The sequence below is a fragment of the Lynx canadensis genome, chromosome C1 (assembly GCF_007474595.2).
Source record: "Lynx canadensis isolate LIC74 chromosome C1, mLynCan4.pri.v2, whole genome shotgun sequence".
NCBI lineage: Eukaryota > Metazoa > Chordata > Mammalia > Carnivora > Felidae > Lynx > Lynx canadensis.
Genome location: NC_044310.1, coordinates 23,425,145 through 23,447,092, shown reverse-complemented (window position 1 = coordinate 23,447,092; position 21,948 = coordinate 23,425,145). Strand labels below are relative to the sequence as shown.

Genomic DNA, 21,948 nt, shown 5'->3' with positions numbered 1-21,948 from the left:
GAGAGAAGCCTTCCTGGGCCCGGCTCCAGACCACACCCCCACCCCCTGCCTTCTTTCCCGGGCCCTGGCACCTGTCCCAGCTACCACACCCTCCATTTCATCCAGGGGAATCTTTCTTTCTTTTTTTTTTTTTTTTAATTTTTTTTTTCAACGTTTATTTATTTTTTTGGGGACAGAGAGAGACAGAGCATGAACGGGGGAGGGGCAGAGAGAGAGGGAGACACAGAATCGGAAACAGGCTCCAGGCTCTGAGCCATCAGCCCAGAGCCCGACGCGGGGCTCGAACTCACGGACCGCGAGATCGTGACCTGGCTGAAGTCGGATGCTTAACCGACTGCGCCACCCAGGCGCCCCAGGGGAATCTTTCTAAGATAACAACCCATCCATGTCACTGCTCAGCTCGAAGCCTTCTGGGGCTTCCCCGTGATTGCCTCCCACCTTCACTGCTCCTACCCTGCTCCAAAACCCTCCATGGTTCCCCTCTACACTGAAGATAACATCTGATCGCTTCAACAATGGCCCCCAAGGGCCTATATGATCCCGGCCCAGCCCATCTCTCCCAGCTCACACCGACTCCTGACCGCCCCCCACCCCCATGCCCTGCACACCAGCCACCCCGCACTCCTCATTATCCTGGAACGCCTCTCTCCCTCTCTCTCTCTAAGAATTTTTCATTTATTTATTTTTTGTTTTAGAGAGATTGAGAGCATGCGCGGTCAGGGGAGAGGCAGAGGAAGAGAGAGAGAGACAGACAGACAGACAGACAGAGAGAGGGAATCCCAAGCAGGCTCTATCTCATGACCCTGGGATCATGACCTGAGCCAAAATCAAGAGCCTGATGCTCAAGCTACTGAACCACCCAGGCTCCCTCCCCCACTTTCTCTCTTGCTCACATGATGTCCCCTCTGCCTTCTCCCATTCCTCTTGACCTGGCTGGCTTCCACGCATTCTTCAGGATGTCTGGCCTGACTCCTGGCCCGTGTCAGGTGTCCCCGCAGTGCACCCCTGTGCACCTGTGCTGCCTCCACCCCTGCACCCCCCCCCCCACGATCCAGGAGCTCCCTGGAAGACGTGTCCCTGGCCACTGCACCCCCAGCACCCGGCAAACCCAGTCACGTCCATGCCGATCTGTCACACCCACACATGGAAGTGATGCCTGGCCTACGGTCAGTCGTTGGCTCACACCAGGCCCTGGGGCCGAACCAGGAGCCCGTCTGTAGCCCCTCTCCCTCCCTGCATCACCGTGCACCTTCGGAGATGGGAACTGATCGTACTCTGAGCACCTGCCAGGCACGTCACGGAGGCTGCTTCATCCGTGCCTCCCAACAGCTTGGGAGTGGGCGGCGTTTTCCCGGCTGATGGATGAAGAGCCAGGGCCCAGAGGGGAAAGACTTGCCTGGAGTCCCACAGAAGCCCCACGGCTTCCAAGATTCACTGGGTGTGAGCCAGCTTGGCTGACTCAAGTGCATGCTCTTCTCCACAGCACACTGAGTCTGGGTGATGGGTCAGATTCTTCTCCGTGTTGCCTAAGGCACCTGACCCAAAGCAGGTGGCAAGGACCACGACTACAGCAGGAAGGAGTAGGACCCTGGAGGCAGGCCAGAGGTGGGCAGGGGCTCAGGGCTGGCACTGGTAGGACACCAAAGATGGCCTCCTCAGCCACCCTGCACAAACTCCCCTCTCCAGCCTGACTCTGGCCTCACCACCCCTCGTGCAGACACTGTTCCAGGCCCTTTCCTGGCCCCCAGACTTCCTTTTTCCAAAGCCTCTCCTTCTCCAGTAGCCTGCCCCGCCTCCACCCCAAGGCTCCCCATGACCTACAGAACAGAGCCCAGGTCCCTCCTCTGACCCCCTCAGCTCTGACATTCTGTGTCCACCCCCACACTGGCCCCAGATGGCATGGGGGCCGCACCCAGGGTGAGGGGCACAGAACATGGGGAGGCACGTGCACTGGCTTGTTTATTGCATAAAATCTTGGAGACTCGGTAAGGCACGGAGTCCGGGAAGGGGGCGGGGTGCCCTGGGGGACGTGGTCAGGAATATCCAGGCCTCAGTGCTGGGCACCCCATCGTGGGGAGTGTTCCCACTCTCCGAGTGGCTCTGAGTGCTTCTCTCCTTCAGGACCCTCTCCTGGGGAGCCTGAGCACAAGGGGCCCTTTTTTCCCCAAGAGGGGGAGTACAGGTGACAGGGGACAAAGGTAAGGAAGAGGCAGCTCTGTGGTCCGGATCTCATCCCTGAAGGCACTAAGAACAGGGGGCCCAGCTCAGAGGCGAGTCCTGGAGGGGGGTAGGGGTAGGGGCTCAGCGTGGCAGACTCACTGAACCCGGAGACTCCGAGCGGGCTGGCTGCAGGGGGCCGCCTCAGCTGAAGTCTCGGTTCGGCAGGAGGAGGGGGGCCACCAGGGTCCACAGGTAGAGGAGCAACCCCGCCCAGCTGGCACAGATCTTCACCCACACGGCCGTCCACGTGCTGATCATCTTCCGGGCCTCGCCGGGTCTGCGACACACCATGATCCCAGTGAGCCGGGCCCCCGGCGCCGTGACCGCAGATCTGGCCCTGCCCTTACGACCCCGGTGCGACCTCTGACCTCGACTCTGGCTCTGACTCTGTAACCCTAGCCCCCCTCTCTTGATAGGTTTGACACCTGGCCTTAGCTATGTCTTTGACCCTAGATGTGGCTTTCGACAAATACCACCGACCTGACCCTGACCTCAATTTCAACACTGACCCCATCCTAGACTATGTTATAACCTCACTTGGGGACCCTGGAGCTCCAGTCCTGACCTCCAACCTGGCCTCTGACCCTCAATCCTGTAACTCCATCCCTGGCCCCTGGTCTTACGACCAAGTTCTGATATCTCTGACCTTAAATCTGCCCCTTGACTCTTAAATCGTAGCTCCTTGACCTGGAAACTTCAATCCTGGCTTTACGGCCTGCTAGCCCCAATTTTAACCCAATGGCCAAATCTGTGACTTTGTGTGTGCCCAATCCCAACTCTTGACCTCATGACTCTTACTCTTGACCCTGTGACTTTGATTCTAACCCCACACCCTAAATCCTAACCCTCCCACCGTGAATCCCAACTCTGACCTCAGAATGCAAATCACCACCCGTGATCTGTACACCCGCATGTGCCCTGCACAAGCCTGCGGTCGCCTCCTTCTCAGGGGCTTAGTGAAGGTGCCAGCTGCCGAGCAGGGAAGCTGGGGCACGGACGGGCAGGCTCTGTGGAGGGTCCTGGACATCACCCAAGCCTTGAGCATCAGGAAGAACCCAGGGAGGGGCCAGAGGAGAGGAAACGTGTGCCCCACACATCCTGGCACGGTGGGTTCCATCCGTGCGCGGCCAGGCTGCACGCACCTGTACCAGTTGGTGAGCGTCATCATTATGTGCAGGGACGCGAGCACCAGGCAGAAGTGGAAGAAAGAGTAGCTGTAGGTGACGCCATCGTGCTCATTGTCGAAGGCCCGGCCCCCACAGGTCGCCACCTGCTGCTGCTGCGTGGCCTCCAGCGCGGACGGGCACTCCTCTGTCTGCATCAGGTTGTTAACCTGCCGGTGGTCCGAGGAGCGCAGACTGCGGGGGGAGGGAGGAAGGAGGCAGGTGGGCGGTTCCAGGCGGCCTCGTGAGCCAGGGCGTCGGTCACAGCAACGGGCACAACGGTTCTGGAAACTCGGGGCCCGGTGACCTGCTGGTTAGGCGCTGGGCCCAGAAACTATCTAACTGCTTTGACTCTGAACTCCACTCCCACTCCCTCCGTGGCCTGAGGCAAGACACGTAACCTCTCTGAGCCTCTGTAAAATTGGGGAGAACGGCACCTCCCTTGTAGGCTTGCCAGGAGGATTAATAAGGTAAAGCCCCTCGCACTATGCCCGGCACAGAGTATAAACTAAAGAAACAAGCACTGTTACTCAGGTTGTCCATTCGCCAGGTCTGTAAACAGGTACTGAGTACCCAGTACTACCGCCAGTGACATGCCAGGTATGACATTCACTAATAATGTTAATCGTTAAGAACGCTCATTTGCTATCAAGTTCGTTTTCCTTCTACTGGGTGAGCGGTTTTACCAATTATGTCCCCTTTCTTCATGTTTATAATTTAAAAATACAAGAGTAATGGTTTTTTGTCATTTCTTTTCTGTAATGAGGTCTTGGTATTTTTAACAGTATTTAATAGTTTGAGACACAAGGCAATTTTGCGGATCCAACTTGCATTTAGAAAAAAAGTGACAAGCAGGAGCTCTGGGCCCCAGCCCCACCCCATCAAGTGGAGAAGTCACTGACTGAGCTTTCGCTGACCCCCGATCACCAAAACATCATGCTGACATCTAATACACAGGAGCCCAGGTCCCAGGGACGTAGCTGGGCATAGCTGTTCACACTTCTTTGCTTCCTGGGTTCTAAGAACCATGCTAAGAGCAGACAGGCCCCTGGGGTGCCTGGATGGCTCGGTCATTTAAGCATCTGACTCTTGGTTTTGGCTCAGGTCATGAGCTCATGGTTCGTGGGTTTGAGCCCCACCCCAGGCTCTGTGCTGACAGCATGCAGCCTACTTGGGATTTCTCTTCTCTCTCTCTCTCTCTCTCTCTGCCCCTCCCCGGCTTGCTCTTTCTCTCTCTCTCTCTCTCAAAAAATAAATATATCAACATAATAAGAAAGATAAAAATTAAAAAAGAACAGACAGGCCCCGGGGCTCTCAGAGCCGCTGCCCAGTGACCACAGGCCGGGGAGGCGTGCGTTCCGGAAGCAGCGGGCAACAGCTCGGTGCCTGGATCGCCACCAGCGGGGACCATGTCCTCAAGGTCTGCGGCCACTGCATGCTCACGGCCTCAGACAGGCGCCTGCTCCTCCTGGGCCTCCAGTTTCCTTTTCTGCAAATTGGAGGTGATGTGGGCCTTTCTAGGTTGAAAAAGGGATCAAAGGAGGTGATGAAGAGAGACGTTTGTGAACTGCCCAGGCTTGGCTTGGAGAAAGGGTTTTGAAAAAAAGGTCAAAACAAAACAAAATGTGCAACGGCCTCAAAATGTTCCGAGACAGGTGTGCTGCTCTTAGGGGAACGGGCCCTGACCGGGATGGGCGACTCGGGGAGAAGAGAGGAGCGGCACAGAGGCTCCCTCCTGGCCGTGAGGGGAGACATGGGAAGCGGCGCTGGGAGCCATGTGGGGCCTCGAGGAGGCAGTAATGAGTCAGCCAGATTGAGTGTAAACAGCAGTTCTGCTCAGTATTAGCATCTGGTGACCCTCACAAAACAGTCACTCACCGCCACCCAGCTGTGCAAATAAATGTTCACAGCTATTGGCAATAAAAGCAAACACTTGGCTCCCACTCCCTGCCAAGTTCTTTTCTAAGTGCCTTATACATACTGACTCATCTATAATCTTTCAACAATCCAGTGAAGTAGGTACTATTTTTATCCTTATTTTACAGATCAGCAAACTAAGGCACAGAAAGAAAGGTTAAGTGACCTGCCAGAGATCACCCTGTTGGTGAGTGGCAGTGACAGGTTCAAACACAGGCAGTTTGGCTCCAGGGTCCATACCGATAAACACTTGCTAAGATGCCCCTTTAAAAAAAGTTGTAATTGGCACAAACAACAGACACTCAGATCAATGGAACAGAATAGAGAACCCAGAAATGGACCCACAAACGTACGGCCAACTGATCTTTGACAAAGCAGGAAAGAATATCCAGTGGAATAAAAGACAGTCTCTTCAGCAAGTGGGGCTGGGAAAACTGGACAGCGGCATGCAGAAGAATGAACCTGGACCGCTTTCTTACACCATACACAAAAATAAACTCAAAATGGAGGAAAGACCTAAATGTAAGACGGGAAGCCATCAAAATGCCCGAGGAGAAAGCAGGCAAAAACCTCTTTGATCTTGCCCACAGCAACTTCTTACTCAACATGTCTCCAGAGGCAAGGGAAACAAAAGCAAAAATGAACTACTGGGACCTCATCAAAATAAAAAGCTTCTGCACAGCGAAGGAAACAATCAGCAAAACTAAAAGGCAACCAACGGAATGGCAGAAGATATTTGTAAACGACATATCGGATATAAAGGGTTAGTATCCAAAATCTATAAAGAACTTATCAAACTCAGCACTCAAAGAAAAAAATAATCCAGTGAAGAAATGGGCAAAAGACATGAATAGACACTTCTCCAGAGAGGACATCCAGATGGCCAACCGACACATCAAAAACTGCTCAACATCACTCATCATCAGGGAAATACAAATCAAAACCACAATGAGATACCATCTCACACCTGTCAGAATGGCTAACATGAACAACTCAGGCAACAACAGATGTTGGCGAGGATGCGGGGAAAGAGGATCTCTTTTGCATTGTTGGTGGAAATGCAAGCTGGTGCAGCCACTCTGGAAAACAGGATGGAAATTCCTCAAAAAATAAAAAATAGAACTGCCCTAGGACCCAGCAAATGCACTACTAAGTATTTATCCAAGGGATACAGGTGTGCTGTTTCGAAGGGACACATGCACCCCCATGTTTATAGCCGTACTATCGACAATAGCCAAAGTATGGAAAGAGCCCAAATGTCCATCAATGGATGAATGGATAAAGAAAATGTGGTATATATATATATGTGTGTATATATATACGTGTGTATATATACATATATATATGTATACACACACACACACACACACATATATATATATATATATATATATATATACACATGTATATACAATGGAGTATTACTTGGCAATCAAAGAGAACGAAATCTTGCCATTTGCAACTACATGGATGGAACTGGAGGGTATTATGCTAAGTGAAATTAGTCAGAGAAAGACGAACATCATATGACTTCACTCGTATGAGGACTTTAAGACACAGAACAGATGAACATACGGGAAGGGAAGCAAAAATAATATAAAAACAAGGAGGGGGACAAAACATAAGAAACTCTTAAATATGGAGAACAAACAGAGGGTTACTGGAGAGGTTGTGCGAGGGGGAATGGGCTAAATGGGTAAGGGGCATTAAGGAATCTACTCCTGAAATCATTGTTGCACTATATGGTAACTAATTTGGATGTAAATGTAAAAAATAAAATTTAAAAAATAAATTAAAAAAAAAGTTGTTATGTGGGTGCCTGGGTGGCTCAGCCGATTGGGCATCTAGTTCGGCTCAGGTCATGATCTCACGCTTCGTGGGTTTGAGCCCTGTCTGTGCTTGGAGCCTGGAGCCTGCTTTGGACTCTGTGTCTCCCTCTCTCTCTGCCCCTCCCCCTCTATTCTCTCTCTCTCTCTCTCTCTCTCTCTCTCTCTCAAAATAAAACAGACATTAAAAAAATTTTTTAAGTTGTGTGATCTTAAGTATGAGCTGCCCCCTCTCAGGTGACACTGTAGGGGTCACGACCACCCTGGGCATCGGAGGTTACCCTCTTCCTTTATGAAGAGGAAACTGAAGCTCAGAAAGACCACACAGCAGATGAGTGACAGAGCCTGTACCTGCTGACCCCAGTCCAGGCTTCTCCCCTGCCCCCACAGGCGCCTGCCCCTACCGAGCTGGGCAAGTCCCTGGCCCAGATGTGTAAGAAGCGTCCCTGGCCCAGGAGGCAGCGTCCAACCCTGCCTCCGCAGCCCAGTCATGCTGTGCCCCCCCGAGGGACTCGGTTTCTCCACTAGCACAATGCTGGACCTGCACGTGTCGAGCGCGCCTCCCGGCCTGGTGTCTTGGCTCCCACATCTTCCCCCTTGCTCGCGGAAAATCAGGCCCCGCCAACGTGGACACCTCCCCAGAAGCCAGACCCCCCACTCTACCTGATGAAGACGGTGCACAGGATAAAGATGATGAGCCCCACGATGCTCGGTGCATCCCACCAGTGAGTCTCGTAGCCCTCGGGGCCTGCCAGGATCGTCCCGTTGCTCAAGTGGGGTCAGCAGGTGAGGGTTGCATTTCTGTCTAGGGATGGGAGACCGGTCACCCTCAGCCATGCAGGCCAGGTCTGAGGTAGGGCAGACAGCCAACCCAAATGGACAGACAAGACATACAACCTGATCATCCAAATCCCAGCGACAGACAGAACTTAGCAGACAGATGACAGGGAAATAGATCCTGGAACAGAGAGGGTCCTCCTACTCCCTGAAGGACTAGCATGAGGAACAGGCTGGGCTGAGGTGTCCCTGACACCTGTGAGGGTCTCCAGCCCCCCCAGAAGGTCGCTACTGACCCAGGAATGAGCCCAGGCTTCCTCCAATCCAGGCCTGTACTCACCAGGGACACTGGACAGGGCCAACCAGGTGACAAATGTGGTGTAGAGCGTGATGACGGAGGCCTGCAGCAGACCCGAGTTGGGCTGGGCGTCCTGGCAGAGGCAATCCATCAGGAAGACCCCGTCAGACGTGGGGGCCACCCCACCCACACCTAGCCCACTCCCTCCCAACCAGGGACCTCAGAAAGCCCCAGCACCCTAGGGCCATCCCCCCCACACCTTCGGGAGAACACAGTACCCAGGCCACCCACCACCCACCCCGGCTGCCCAAACATGGAGTCTCCATTCTTTCTCTTAACAAGTCATCTCAGTCCCTCCCCTGCTGAGAACGCTTCACTCTGAATTAAAGCCCTCCGTGTTCACCCCTGCTTTTTTCTCCACCTGACCACGCCCCCTCAAGCTCCTCCCCGCCCACCTCCCACCGCAGGGCAGCCACAGTGGCCTCCTCTCTGTCCACAGAACCCACCAAACCCTCTCCCCCACTCAGGGCCTTTGCACTCGCTATGCCTGCATCCGACTCTAGATTTTGGCTCAGGTCACGATCTCACTGTTCATGGGTTCAAGCCCCACATCAGGCTACGCGCTGGGAGTGCAGAGCCTGCTTGGGATTCTCTCTCCCCCCTCTCTCTCTGCCCCTGCCCCCGCTTGTTCTCTCCATCTCAGAAAGAAAGAAAGAAAGAAACTAACTTAAAAAAAAAGCACAGGGTCTGGAGACAGTCTGCCTGTTCCACCCCTAGCTCTGCCCCCTACCAGCTGGGTGACCTCAGGCGAGTGTCTTTCCTCCTCCAAGAAAGTATGAAAGTGGAAAGTGGGGACGGTGACGGTGCACGACTAAATGACAGGACAGATGCCATCGACTGGAAGCTATTGTTATTCTTCCCCCTCTTCTCCACCTACAAGAGGGCCTGGTACACAGTAAGTGTTCTGGAAGTATTTTGTTGAATGAATACTGATTGCTGTGTGAGCTGGGACAGAGGGATCACCCTCTGTGGGCTTCAGTTTTTCTCACCTGGAAATAGAGGCTCTGACCAGAAGGGAGGTTCCCCACCTTTCTGCTAAAGACTCTCAAAGGCTACCCAAGCTAGCTGTGAAGTCCCTGGTGGGGCGAGATCCCCAACCATGAAGCATCCCTGGGCTCAGAGGCTTTCTGAAAAGCACACGATGAACCTGGGGAGGCCCCACCCATTACCCTAGATGTTCTGGGACTAGAAACTGTGGAGCTCCCAGCACCCCTGTTGAGAGGTCTAGGAATCGTTGCTCGGTGGTCCTCCCTGACGGTCTCCCGATTTCCATAAAGACAACAATGATAACAACAGTTAATGTCTGATGGATACTTATACTCCCGACCCTGTTCTGTGTGTTCACAAACTCTATCTCCATCCTGCAAATAACTCCAAAGACTAGGTATTATCCTCATTTTTACATTTGAGAAGAGAAAAGCACAGAGAGGTTAAGGCACTTTCCTAAAGACACCCGGCATGTAGATGTGCAAACTGGGACTCCAACCCAGGGAGGCTGACTTGGGAGTCCACACTCTTAGCCCAAGCCTCTGTGACTAACAGCCCCGTCCCAGGACCCCAAGGTTCCCACCAGAAGTCCCACACACCAAGGGGCCTGGCATCAGGATGGGCAAAGACAGGCGGGCTCACCTGGACCTTGGGCAGGACGGCGACAATGGAGACGCAGACACAGAGAGTGAGGTTGAGGCCGATGAAGACCTTGCCCTCGTAGCAGGGGCCGGGGTGGGTATAGTAGATGAACAATAGCGTCACGGCCGCAATGGACAGCGTGTAGAAGAGGAGGGTGAAGAAGAAGAGGCCTGGGCAGGAAGGGTGGCAAGCAGCAGAGTCAGGAGGCACAGGGACCCCCGAGCCCTCCGGGGGCTTGTTGGGCAGTCCCCTGTGTGAGCCCTCAGCTTTCCTGTAGCTGCGGGGACGCCCTGACGCTCAGGAAGTCCCAGTCCCTGGGGTCTGGAGGCTGAGTGGCGGTGCTCACCTGCATACCAGGCCCGGGAGTCACGTTCCTCGGCCTTGCCCAGCCACCGCTGGTTCCAGGAGTGCGCGAAGTCGATGAACAGCACCAGCTGGATGAGGATGAAGAGGAAGGAGCCCACGACACCACAGTAGAACCAGACTGGGTGGGGAGAGGGGAGGGAGAGGGGAGGGGAGAGGAGGCGAGGCTGTAGGGGAGCAGCCTGAGCGCCGGGCTTCCTGGGATTTACGCAGCAGGCACGCTCCCATTGTCTCCCTCTCACACACATGTATCCAGTTGACAACCGTTCATGCCACGCCCCTGCGATGCGACACTGAGAAAACAGCAGAGTCCCTGCCCTCAGGGATGTCCTTAGCCATGCACAGAGATGCTGCGTGGCAGGTGGCAGGGTCAGGCTGAGGCACGTTCCGCAGGTCCCCCCACGTTGTCTAAAGGCCATGTGGCCAAGCACCAGGGTGCTGTCTCCCTGGGGGGGGGGGGCAGTGACCCGGCCAGCAGTCTGGGGTCCGTGTGCCGAGGCAAAGAGCAATCCCCACCAGTGCTCCTCCCTCTGGAGACCCCACCTCCCCCCTGGGAGCCCCCATCCCTCCCACCAAGGCCGCCTACCGTTGGAGAAGGAGCCGTCAGGGATGTAGAATGCGCCCACGGTGATGCCCACGAGGACCAGGAACTTAAAGAACCAAAATCTATTGGGGGTGGCGAGGAGCGCCAGGGGGTCTAAGTGGGGGGTGGGCCCCAGAACTCCCACCCCCAAAGAGCAGGTACTGGGACAGGTGAAGAGGGACTTTCTACTGGTCTGATGGGCACAGAAAGTCTGTCCTGGCCCTTGAAAAACCCTGAGGGGCAGAGGGAAGGACCAAGCTGGAGTGACAGTGATCACCCAGGTTCCTGCCCCAACCGTGTCACTACAGTGCTGTGCGGCCTTAGCATGTTCTTGCCCTCTCTGACTTACTCATCTGAGAAGTGGGAGCAACTAACTGAGCTGATCTCTGTGCTTTGGTGGCTCCTGAGTGGGGGCAGGGCCTGGAGCTGGAGTCGGGCAGGGGGTCCTAGCTGCGGGCAGGGGCGCCCTCACCCGTTCTGGATGGCAGCCCTGGGGTCCCGGCTGCTGCGCACGCAGAGCATGAGCAGGGTGAAGAGGAAGAAAAAGGCTGCCGTCGCAAGCACATGCGGTAGACGGCGCGGTGGCCGAGCAGGGAGCCACAGTCGATGTGGCCCTGCAGGACGACGGGGGTCCCGGCCCCCTCCTCAACACACCCACGGCAGCTGAGGGGAGAGAGAGCAGCGTGAAGGCCCTGCCCCCGGAACCCCGGGCCGACTCTGCCAAGGCCTGCCAGGAGGGAAGCCCCCTCCTTCCCCTCCATCTGCACCCCTGCCCCCCGCTGGGGCTGAACTCCTGAGAGTGAGCATCCCCCCCCCCACCCAACCCGGGACAGATGGGGACACAGGGTCCAGTCACGGGTCGTTACTCTCTGCGGGTCTCCCTGCTGTCGCACCTGCAGCCTCAGGACCTCATGGCTCTGTCGAAAGCAGGGTTCCCCCTAGTGCTCTCCTCCATCACCCACATCAGAACCCCCGGAGATTCTGGGGGAAAGTGAGATTCCAGGGCCCCTCTCGGAGTCTCTGAGGCGGGGGCTGAGAGTCTGCATTTCTAGCACACTCCCCAGGGCATTCGTACCTTCACACACGCGCACACGTGTCAGAGCCACTGGCCTAAATGTCGCCCTGGATCTGTGCCAGGCTATGAAACGCGGAGGAGGACGGGAAGAGAGGACCCCCAAACGGGGCTTGAGCACTAAGGAGGGGACAGCATGCCCCGGGGCCAGTGTCCAGGGGACAACGATGATTAGTAAGATTCTCCAAGGGAGACTTAGGAGAAACCAGAACTCCCACGTGAGGTTCAAACTCTCCTCCCCACGTGAAGAAACGCCCCTGTCACCAACCCGGGTCACTCCTGCCCAGCGTCCTCAGAGGGCTGGGCACCCCCAGCCTGCAGCAGCGGGGCCTTCGCTGCGGGCCAGTCCTCCAGGCCACCTCGCTCCCCTGCCTGCCCTCAGGGCCGCTCACCTTGTAGAGCTGACTCTCCACACCAGGGCTCAGCATGATGATGGACACCAGCACCCCCAGGAAGAGGAAGGCCGTGAAGATGAGGCGGGTCACGGTGGAGTTAGGACTGGAGGGACAGCAGCTGCACAGGATGCAGGGGGCAGAGCCGCAGAGGCAGGATGCCTGCAGGGGAGGGCAGGACGGCACCCTTACTCCCCCCCTCCTCTCCCCTTCCCCATCCGAGCAGGAGCACCCATGACCACCCCCCCTTCCCTGTCCCCGAATCCTGGCGGAGCCTGCCCTCCTCTTGCCAGACAGGGGCGCACCTCCTCCCCAGATATTATCCCATTTAACTTACAAGCCCCAGAAGAAAGCAAGCCTCGAAAAGGTTGGGTCACACTGTTTCTGATGCAGGGGGAAGCAGAGTGGTAAAAGATAGATAGATAGATAGATAGATAGATAGATAGATAGATAGATCCATCTAGAAGACCAGCTCTAGCCCTGATAAGCTGTGTGACCGTATTTAACTCACTCAACCTCTCTGAACCTCAGTTTCCCCTTCTATAAGGTGGGAATCATAACGGTACCTACTTGTCACAGGAATTTTATTTCATTTATTAATGTTTATTCATTTTGAGAGGGAGTGAGCAGGGAGGGGAAGGGGTGGGGGAGACAGAGGATCTGAAGTGGGCTCTGAGCTGACAGCAGTAAATCCGATGCGGGGCTTGAACTCACGAACTGTGAGATCATGACCTGAGCTGAAGTCCGGACACTCAACTAACTGAGTCACCACATGCCCCAGGAATTTTAAATTGTAACCCGCTCAGGCTTCCTTTCTCCGCTCCCTGCTTAGCTTCTCTCCATAGGACTTACTATCATCTGACTAGCCTTCTATTTTATTCATGTGTGTCCCCCCCCCCAATGTTTCTAGCACGTCAGCTCCACCAGGGCAGGGGTTGTGGTCATCCCAGAAAGCGGGGGATAGCGCCTGGCTCACAGCAGGAGCTCAGTGACTACCTAGTGAACAAAGGCAAAGTGTCTGGCATAGCCCCCGACATATGTTAAGACCTCAAGAAACATTCAGAGAAACGCCTGCTGAATGAATGGAATGTAGAATTGTGAGTGGCTGTGATTTCCTGCTCCGGGGCGGTCTAACCCTTTCCCTCTCCCGGCTCCTCTGCCCAAGCTGGCGCCAGTCAGCCCCTGGCCTCCCTGGGACTGGCTGAAATCACTCTGGGGGCTGCTGATGTCACAGTATTCACAGCTGGCGCCCCAAAAGAAGGCTGACCCTCCTGGGAACCGGGCCCGCCACCAGATATACCTGGTCACCCGTCTATCTTCCCCCAAACAGCCCCAGCTCCTCACCCAGGCATTTAAGAGTCAACAGCAAGAAAGACACCGGCTCTGCCCTCCTACAGGAACACACTCAACCATCATTACGCCTGTCCTGGTAGGTGCTGCCCTGAGAGTCACTGAGGGGGGCCCACTTTAGACTGGGGGTAGCGGGTCCCCTCCCTGAACAAGTGACATTTAAGCTGAGCTGGAGAATGAGGAGGCCCTCCCGACCAAGGGGAAGAAAGAGTGTTCCAGACAGAGGGAACAGAGGCGGAGGCTGCTCTGGGGCAGGCAGGAGCCGGACGATGGAGGAAGAGAAAGAGGCCGTTGTGACGGAAGCTTTGGCGAGCAGGGAGTGGCGAGGTTGGCCAGGCTGGCGGGGCCCGGCAGCCATGTGCAGCCTAAGAGCAGAGGGCACCCATCAAGGGGTTAAAGCTGGGGACAGGAAAAGCCTTACACTGCGAGACTGGCTCTACGGAGAGCAGGCTGAGAGGGACCCAGCACCCTACTTTCTGGACTGGTCACCAGACACGCAGCACAGTCTGCTTGAAATGTAGCTGCCCTCCCGTCTCCCCTTCCCTTCTTCCCAAGAATAGAAACGCCCCTGGAAATGCCCCGTTACCCACCTCTCTCACCCGCACAGCCAAGTACAATGAAATGAAATACTTGCAGAATGAATTTCTTCTTCATGGCCCATATCATAACTTGTCCAGCAACTCACGGTTACACGTTGCGGCACTCACCGCAAGCCCTGCCTCCTACCCCTGGCCACCTTCTGGGGGGTGAGGGGACAAGCAAATGCCAGAAAAGTGTTTTACAGACATAAAGAACATTCTGGCTATCAGACAGACTGGCTATTAGTCCCATTTTACAGATGAGGAAACTGAGATCAGAGAGGTTAAGAATGTGCCAGAGTCACCCGGCAAGTGGACAGCGGTGCTGAGAGCCAAGGAGTGATAGTGACAGCTATCCTTTATGAGTTATCCGGTCCCAGGCACCCTGGTAAGCAAGCACCTTACCTACATTAAGTGTCGCTGACACTATGGAGTAAGTGTGTCGTAACCTCCCACGTACAAATGGGGAAAATGACTCAGGCGACACGACCAAGGTCATACATAGCAAGTAAGCTGAGGACCTGGGGTTTGAGCTCATGTCCGTCTGTACCAAGGGCTCACTAGCTCATCAATGGCAGTCTCATTTAATGTCAAAACAGTCCCTCCAATGCCAGAAAAAGCCAACGGAGGCCCACAAGCACTGATCTCGGGAGCCAGAAGTTGAGGTGACCGAGTCAGAGCCTGGCTCTGGCTTGTTACCATCTCCGTTTGAGACCTAAGAAAAGCTTCCCCACTGCAATCGGGGAAGGGGGAGGGGGCTTGGCCTTTCCATTCACTCTAATTCTTGGAGATCAAAATCCAGGTGTTGCTGACACTCGAAACCTCGGAATTTTCCCAGGGCCGGCAGCCAGACAGACCAGACCGGGGAGAGAAAGACACACACCAGCCACCACCACCAGCGGCTTCCGGTGGGTTCTTGGGCACCTTGGAATCGTTCCTACATTCTGACCGGGTCACTCCACCTCCAGCATCGCTGCTACAAGAACCTCTTCCTACAGAGCTAACAGCTCACGCGAGCGAGGGCAGACATGTGCATACACGCATACACACGCGCACATGCAAGATCATCGCGGCACTGTTCACACAAGGAAAGGACTAGGGGAAAACTGAAAAGAACTAAATGCCCATCAAGACATCTTGGTCCTCACCTAAGAGGGATTCTCTGCTGAATGCAGCAGATGCGTAGATGATACTTAAGTGGGTACGTGTAGCTAAACAGAAGTCAATATAAATTATGCCTCAATAAAGTTGATTTTATTACTAAAGAAGAAAACTTTTAAATGAAGACAAGGGGCGCCTGGTTAAGCGTCCGACTTCAGCTCAGGTCATGATCTTGCGGTCCGTGAGTTCAAGCCCGGAGTTGGGCTCTGTGCTGACAGCTCAGAGCCAGGAGCCTGCTTGGGATTCTGTGTCTGCCTCTCTCTCTGCCCCTCCCCGGCTCTCAAAAGTAAACAAACGTTAAAAAAATGTTTTACATTAAGACAAAAATAAAATGGACACGAAGCTTTAGGTTTTACGGGCCTATGAGAATCTCAAAAGACTGCAAATAACCTAAATGTCCTGCACCAGGGGCCAGGGGTGGTCCATTTACTCCAAGGACCGTAACAGGGGCAGGAAAGAAAAAAGTCACCGGGCTGCAGAGCAACACGGACTAACACGTATGATGCAATGTGAGAAGCCAAGGCAGCCACGGAGCTGCTCCTGTGCTACGATTACAAACCCCCTCCCCCAAATGCACTCAGGGGAACCGCAGCAACAGAGAGGCACCAGAACACTGGCTGTGTCCTAGCAGCAGCCGGGTCCTCGGGAAGGGGAATCAGGTAGGGTCCTCGGGAAGGGGAATCAGGTAGCCCCGCATCTCAGTGTTTTCAGGCTGCAGGGCTCCTTGGCATTCAACTGGTCCAGACTTTCTAATGAAGAATCACCCGGAAGGTAGCCCCTGCCGTTCACACACTGCCAACAACGAGGAGCTCACCTCACTACTTGAGGAGCTCAAGTCATCGTCTCATGGTTTGTGTGTTTGAGCCCCACGTCAGGCTCTGTGCTGACAGCTCGGAGCCTGGAGTCTACTTCGGATTCTGTGTGTGTGTGTGTGTCTCTCTCTCCCTCCCTGCCCCTCCCCTACTTTTGTGCTCTGTCTCTCAAAAACAAACATTAAAAAAAAATAAAGCTGTATTGTTTAAAACCAACTGGCCCTCCACTTCTGGGTATTAGTCAAAAGCAAGGACTCAAACAGGTATCTGCACACTCAAGTTTATAATAGCGTTATTCACAACAGTCGAAAGGTGGAAGTCAACCAAGTATCCGTGGACCACGAAACGCGGTCTATCCATACAGTGGAATATTACTGAGCCTTAAAGGGAAGGAAGCTCTACACATGCTACGACACAGAAGAACTTTGAGGACATTACAGTGAGTGACACAAAGCAGAAAGACAGAGAGCAGACTGGGGGGTTACCAGAGGCTGGGGAGAGGGAGGTGGGGATTATTACTGAATGGGCAGGGAGTTTTCAATTTGGGAAGATTAAAAAGTTCTGGAGATGGAGGGCTGGCAGCACAACAATGTGAACTGAACCCCCACACTTAAAAATGGCTACACTGGTCAGTTTCATGTGATGTGGATTTCACCACAAGAAGGAAAAAGGAGGGGGCAGTTTTCAAAGAAGAGTGAGCACTTAGCTAGGTGGGGAAGGGAAAGGTGTTCCTACAAGGGGATTGGCACCTGCTAAGCTGTGAGAAACACTGTTGCTTCGGGGCAGCTGGCAAGAAAGGCTACAGGGGTGACGGAAGTGACGGCCAAGGTCCCTGCGGGCAGTGCCAGGGAGTCTGCACTTTATCCTGAAAGCCATGAGCAAGACTGGTGCAGAGGAAGCAGAGCATCAGATCTGCATTACAGAAATGTCACTTTGGGCACAGACGGAAGACAGACAGAGGGGGTGGTGGGCGGTACCTCTGGGAACAGGGCGAGAGCGCTGGTGGAACAGATTCCAAAAGGGAAGGAAGACAGATCCCAGAGTTTTTGTTGTGTGCTTGAACCCACGATATTTCCCCTCTCGTTCATCTGGGATGGTATCATTTCGATATCATAAAAACAGACCTCCATTTTAAATATATATACCATGTTTCCTAAGATAAATTACAAGCTCCTTGAAAACCAAAAAATAAAAGGTTAAAATGCAATCTTTTTAAGAAAAAAAAATTTTTTTAATGTTTATTTATTTCTGAGAGCGAAAGAGCACGAGTGGGGTAGGGGCAGAGAGAGACAGGGAGACACAGAATCCCAAGCAGGCTCCAGGCTCTGAGCTGTCAGCACAGAGCCCGACGTGGGGCTCGAACTCACATGACTGTGCGATCATGACCTGAGCTGGAGTCAGACGCTTAACTGGGCCACGCACAGGCGCCCCGTTAAGATTTTATTCTTTTTCTTTTTTTTTCAACGTTTATTTATTTTTGGGACAGAGAGAGACAGAGCATGAACGGGGGAGGGGCAGAGAGAGAGGGAGACACAGAATCGGAAACAGGCTCCAGGCTCTGAGCCATCAGCCCAGAGCCTGACGCGGGGCTCGAACTCACGGACCGCGAGATCGTGACTTGGCTGAAGTCGGACGCTTAACCGACCGAGCCACCCAGGCGCCCCAAGATTTTATTCTTAAGTAATCTCTACACCCAACCTGGGGCTCAAACTCACAACCCCGAGATCAAGAGTTGCATGTTCTTCACTCATGTGAGGACTTTAAGAGACAAAACAGATGAACATAAGGGAAGGGAAGCAAAAATAATATAAAAATAGGGAGGGGGACAAAACATAAAAGACTCTTAAATATAGAGAACAAACAGAGGGTGGCTAGAGGGGTGGTGGGAGGAGGGATGGACTAAATGGGGAAGGGGCATTAAGGAATCTGTTCCTGAGATCATTGTTGCTCCATATGCTAACTAACTTGGATGTAAATTAAACAATAAATAAATTAAAAAAAAAAAAGACTTGCATGGTCTACAGACTGAGCCAGCCAGGCACCCCTAAAATGGTAAATTTTATGTTATGGATATTTTGCCACAATGATACAAAAAACTGGTCCCAGCAAGGATGGGATGCACCTTGTAGACTTCATGAACAGCCCCATTACCAGCTGAGCCAACCTAGGACTAGACGAAATACAAGAGAGAAGAGATCAGCCCCCAAAACACTCAGTGCACGCTCACTTCCCCCTGCAGCACTAAGAGTAATAGCCTTTTCCCCACCGTGGAACTCAGTTTCCTCTGCCATAAAATGGGCTCCTGTGGGCAGGACAGTGAAGTGGCTCAGACAGAGCCCAGTCTCTACAATCAGACAGCCGGGATGTCACGGGCTTGACCACTTCCTCGAATGTGGTCTTGAGCATTTGACCACCGTGGGGTGCTTCGAGTAGCCACTGCAGGCGAGCTTCCTGCTAAATATACTGGCGTGTTCATCTCAGTTCCATTTAATCGTCCCAACTGAGAGAGGCCCCACCGTTCTCCCCACTTCCTAATCTCTCAGCCCCAGGGAGAGGGGACCAGTGACTGCCCACGGTCACACAAGCAGAGATGGAGGGGCCGAAGTCACTGCCCTCACCAGGATCTGAGTCCCATAGTCTGACCCTTTCCTGCTCCCTCACACCTAGAGGGCAGAGAATTAGATTCTACGGCAGGCAGATATTCAAGGAGGCCCTCCCGAAACATTCGGCCGTGTGCTGGCTTGCCCTGTGACTCCCATCCTGTTGTGCGCCCATCTTTATTTTATTTTATGTATTTTAGAGAGAGAGTGTGAGAGAGGATGAGCAGGGGAGGGGGCAAAGGGAGAAAGAGAGAATCCCATTGTGGGACCATCTTATCTTCTCTGAGCCAGGACTCATGCTCGGCCCAATACAAATGCTGACCCAAGGGCATGATGGGCGGATGCAAATATGTCAAGGCTAGAAGTCTTCTCCAAGGATCCTCAGACTCCAGAATGTTCCCCCAAAGATGCCCAGGAACCCCCTATTAGAACTTTGCTCCTATGGGGCAAATCTCCATTGAAACAGGTTGTTATCAGTGTCCAGTCACACCCAACTGCACCGCTTAATGCTGTGTGGCTGTGGAGAAATAACCTTCCCTCTCTGACCCATTTGTGAGAATGATTAACTACCTCACTGGGGTCACTGTGAGGGCTGAATGACGGGATACATATATAGTGCTCACTGCAGTGCTGGCCTGTGCCACCACTGGACAGCGCCTGGACCAGGAAATCAGATTTTAATCTTGACTGTGCGGTTCCCTATCCGTTCACTGTGCAACCTTTGGAAAGTCAGCTAACCTCTCTGAGCCGCAGTTCTCTTCATCTGCGTGTTGAGGGTTCGAGCAAACCTGTCATGTGGCTTCTGGTCTCAGCCTTGTCGGATTCGGATTCCGTGACTCAGTGACCAGCTTAGGCTCCAGAGGGAATTCTCCACCCACCTTTCCAAGATGATAATAACAATAGCTCACTATTGGCCAGGAACTGGGTGGGGCACTTTTCAATCTTCCTCAAATGGCATTATGAAGGAGGCGGAGAGACCAGGCATAGGGGATTGGCAGGTCGCCCCTCAACGGGTGCCACTCCCAAGCTAGCGCAGCCAAATGGAAATCTGGTCAACTTGGAGGAAGCTCTCCCTCCCCCACCAGGAAGCAAACCCCTCTTGGCCACGAGAGCCAGCCCAACCCTAGAATTCACTGGGCAGAAAGGGATCTCGGGGACCAGATCTTGATTCTGCACACGTGCGCCCACACAGACTTCACAGGTGGGTAAATGGAGGCCCAGAGAGGACAGGGACTGTCCAGAGACCCACTCGACAGCTTTTCTGTGCAGATATCACTCTCAGAAAATGGTTGTGAAGTAAATCGCTAGATCCCTAAGTTGCCACCCTTACATCCCATCCTAACGCACACACAAATCAGGGACAAAGGAAAGCAAGTCCTGAGATTCAGCAGCCACCAGACCCCCCTCTTCCTCTCTGTTCCTCTTTGTGTAGGGCAGAGGGGGAGGGAGCTGCCTGAATGAACCTCGGGTTTAATGAGGGGAAGAGGGAAAGGAGAGGGGGCTGGGAAGAGGGAAAGGAGAAGGGGCCTCCCAGCCGGGGTCTGGCTGAAGCTCCTCCCCTTTGCTGGCTGCGGGCCCCAAAGCAGAGGCTGGCTGCCCCCCACCCCAGGTCCCTGGGCCCAGGCGCCCAGGTACTCCCCCCAGTCTCTCAATTCCTGGGTTTTCCAACCCAGAGTTGGGCCCGGTGGCGGTGACAAACCAAAACGACCTCACTCAGGGGTGGCTTAGAAAGGCGGATGGGGGCTTCCTCCCCACCCGCATTTCAGGCTATGGGGCCCAGAGTGGGAAGGGGCTGGGGTTCCTTGGGGAACTGCCCGGCACTTAGCGTGAACCAGGCTGAATGAGGCAGGGACGGACGCGGAGACAGAGAGACAGAACTGGACGGTAGGACAGACGGACAGACACCCGTGAGACAATAAGCGATGGAGCAGCCACGGGCGGACAAAGACAGTCGGATAAACGAACGGACAGGAACAGATGTCAGACAAATACACATGGACAAACTGAGGCAGGCGGGCAGGGCGACAGGCTGACGGACGGACTGCCTGAGGGACAGAGAAAGACACACCGCAGAGAGGGGCAGGGACCAGGCGGGCCACACAAAGAATCATAATGTCCGAGAGGGAGACGAGGGGCGCCCCGCGAGGAAGTTGGGCCAGCGGGGGCCGCGGCGCGCCCCCACCCGGGCTCTGGGCCTCAGTGTCCCCAGTCCCCGGGAGGGGCGCCCGCCCAAGGCCCTCCCCTCCCCCCGCAACCCCGGCGCGCCCGACCCCTCCCCCCGGCGGTAACCCGAGCCCCGGACACCAGCTGTCCCCGGCGCCCGCGGGTCCGGGATGGGGGTGGGGGGGGCCGAGGGACACGGGGACCCGAGGGGCGAGGTGGCGGGGTGCGGGCCCCGAAAGACAAGTTTGGAGGAAGGAAAAAGAAGAAACTATTTGGAGGAAGACGACGGGACAAAAGTGCGGGGCCAAAGAAGGAGCCGGCGGCGCGCGGGCGGGCTCGGGGCTCGGGACTCACGCAGCTGAGCAGGGAGCAGGCGCCCAGGCAGGCCCCCATGGCGGCGGCGCGGGGCGCGGGGCGCGGGGCGCCGGCGGCGGGTTCGCTGGGGCTCCGGACGCCCGGTCCTGGCCCCGCCCCCGCCCCGCCCCGGCCGGGCCCCGCCCCCGCCCCGCCCAGCCCCACCTGCCGAAGCCGCTCGTCGCTTTCCGGCGGCGCTCGGAGCCTCCCGAAACTCACCTGGGGCAGGTGTGCCCGGGCGAGACCGGTAGGGAAAGTGAGCGGGGGGGGGGGGGGGGGGGGGGCCAGGATTCCCCGCGGCCGTGCGAGCCGTGCCGCCGACCCGACTCTGCCCCGGGTGCAAGTCCTGGTCCAAAGCGAGGGTTTGGAAATACCGAGACCCGGGTTCGAGTCCGAACGAGGCCACGGTGCGACCTTACAACACTGCCCCCCTCCCAAGGCGCTGAGGCCAAGTTGTGGTCACCCCAAACCCCTCGGTGTAGAGCCTCTACCCAAAACATAGGTGTTGAATGGCGCATGATTGGATAAAGAAAGTTGGGCAAGTCGCTTCACCTCTCTGAGCCTCAGTTTCCCCATCTGTAAAGTGAGGACGCCCACCTCATGGGGCTGTTACGACACATAATAGATGCC

At 54.9% G+C, this 21,948-nt stretch overlaps 1 protein-coding gene across 1 annotated transcript; it reads right to left on the bottom strand.

Annotated features, from left to right (window-relative positions):
* Window positions 1-1,942: 1,942 nt before the first annotated feature.
* Window positions 1,943-21,402, bottom strand: SERINC2 (serine incorporator 2). The gene is given in 13 exon segments (XM_030326878.1): window positions 1,943-2,497; window positions 3,363-3,578; window positions 7,790-7,902; window positions 7,904-7,931; window positions 8,240-8,334; window positions 9,891-10,060; window positions 10,237-10,374; window positions 10,840-10,919; window positions 11,309-11,396; window positions 11,399-11,483; window positions 11,485-11,499; window positions 12,301-12,462; window positions 21,319-21,402. Coding segments are annotated over 13 exon segments (1,365 nt in total). The 5' UTR covers window positions 21,358-21,402; the 3' UTR covers window positions 1,943-2,361.
* Between the last annotated feature and the right edge of the window lie 546 nt (window positions 21,403-21,948).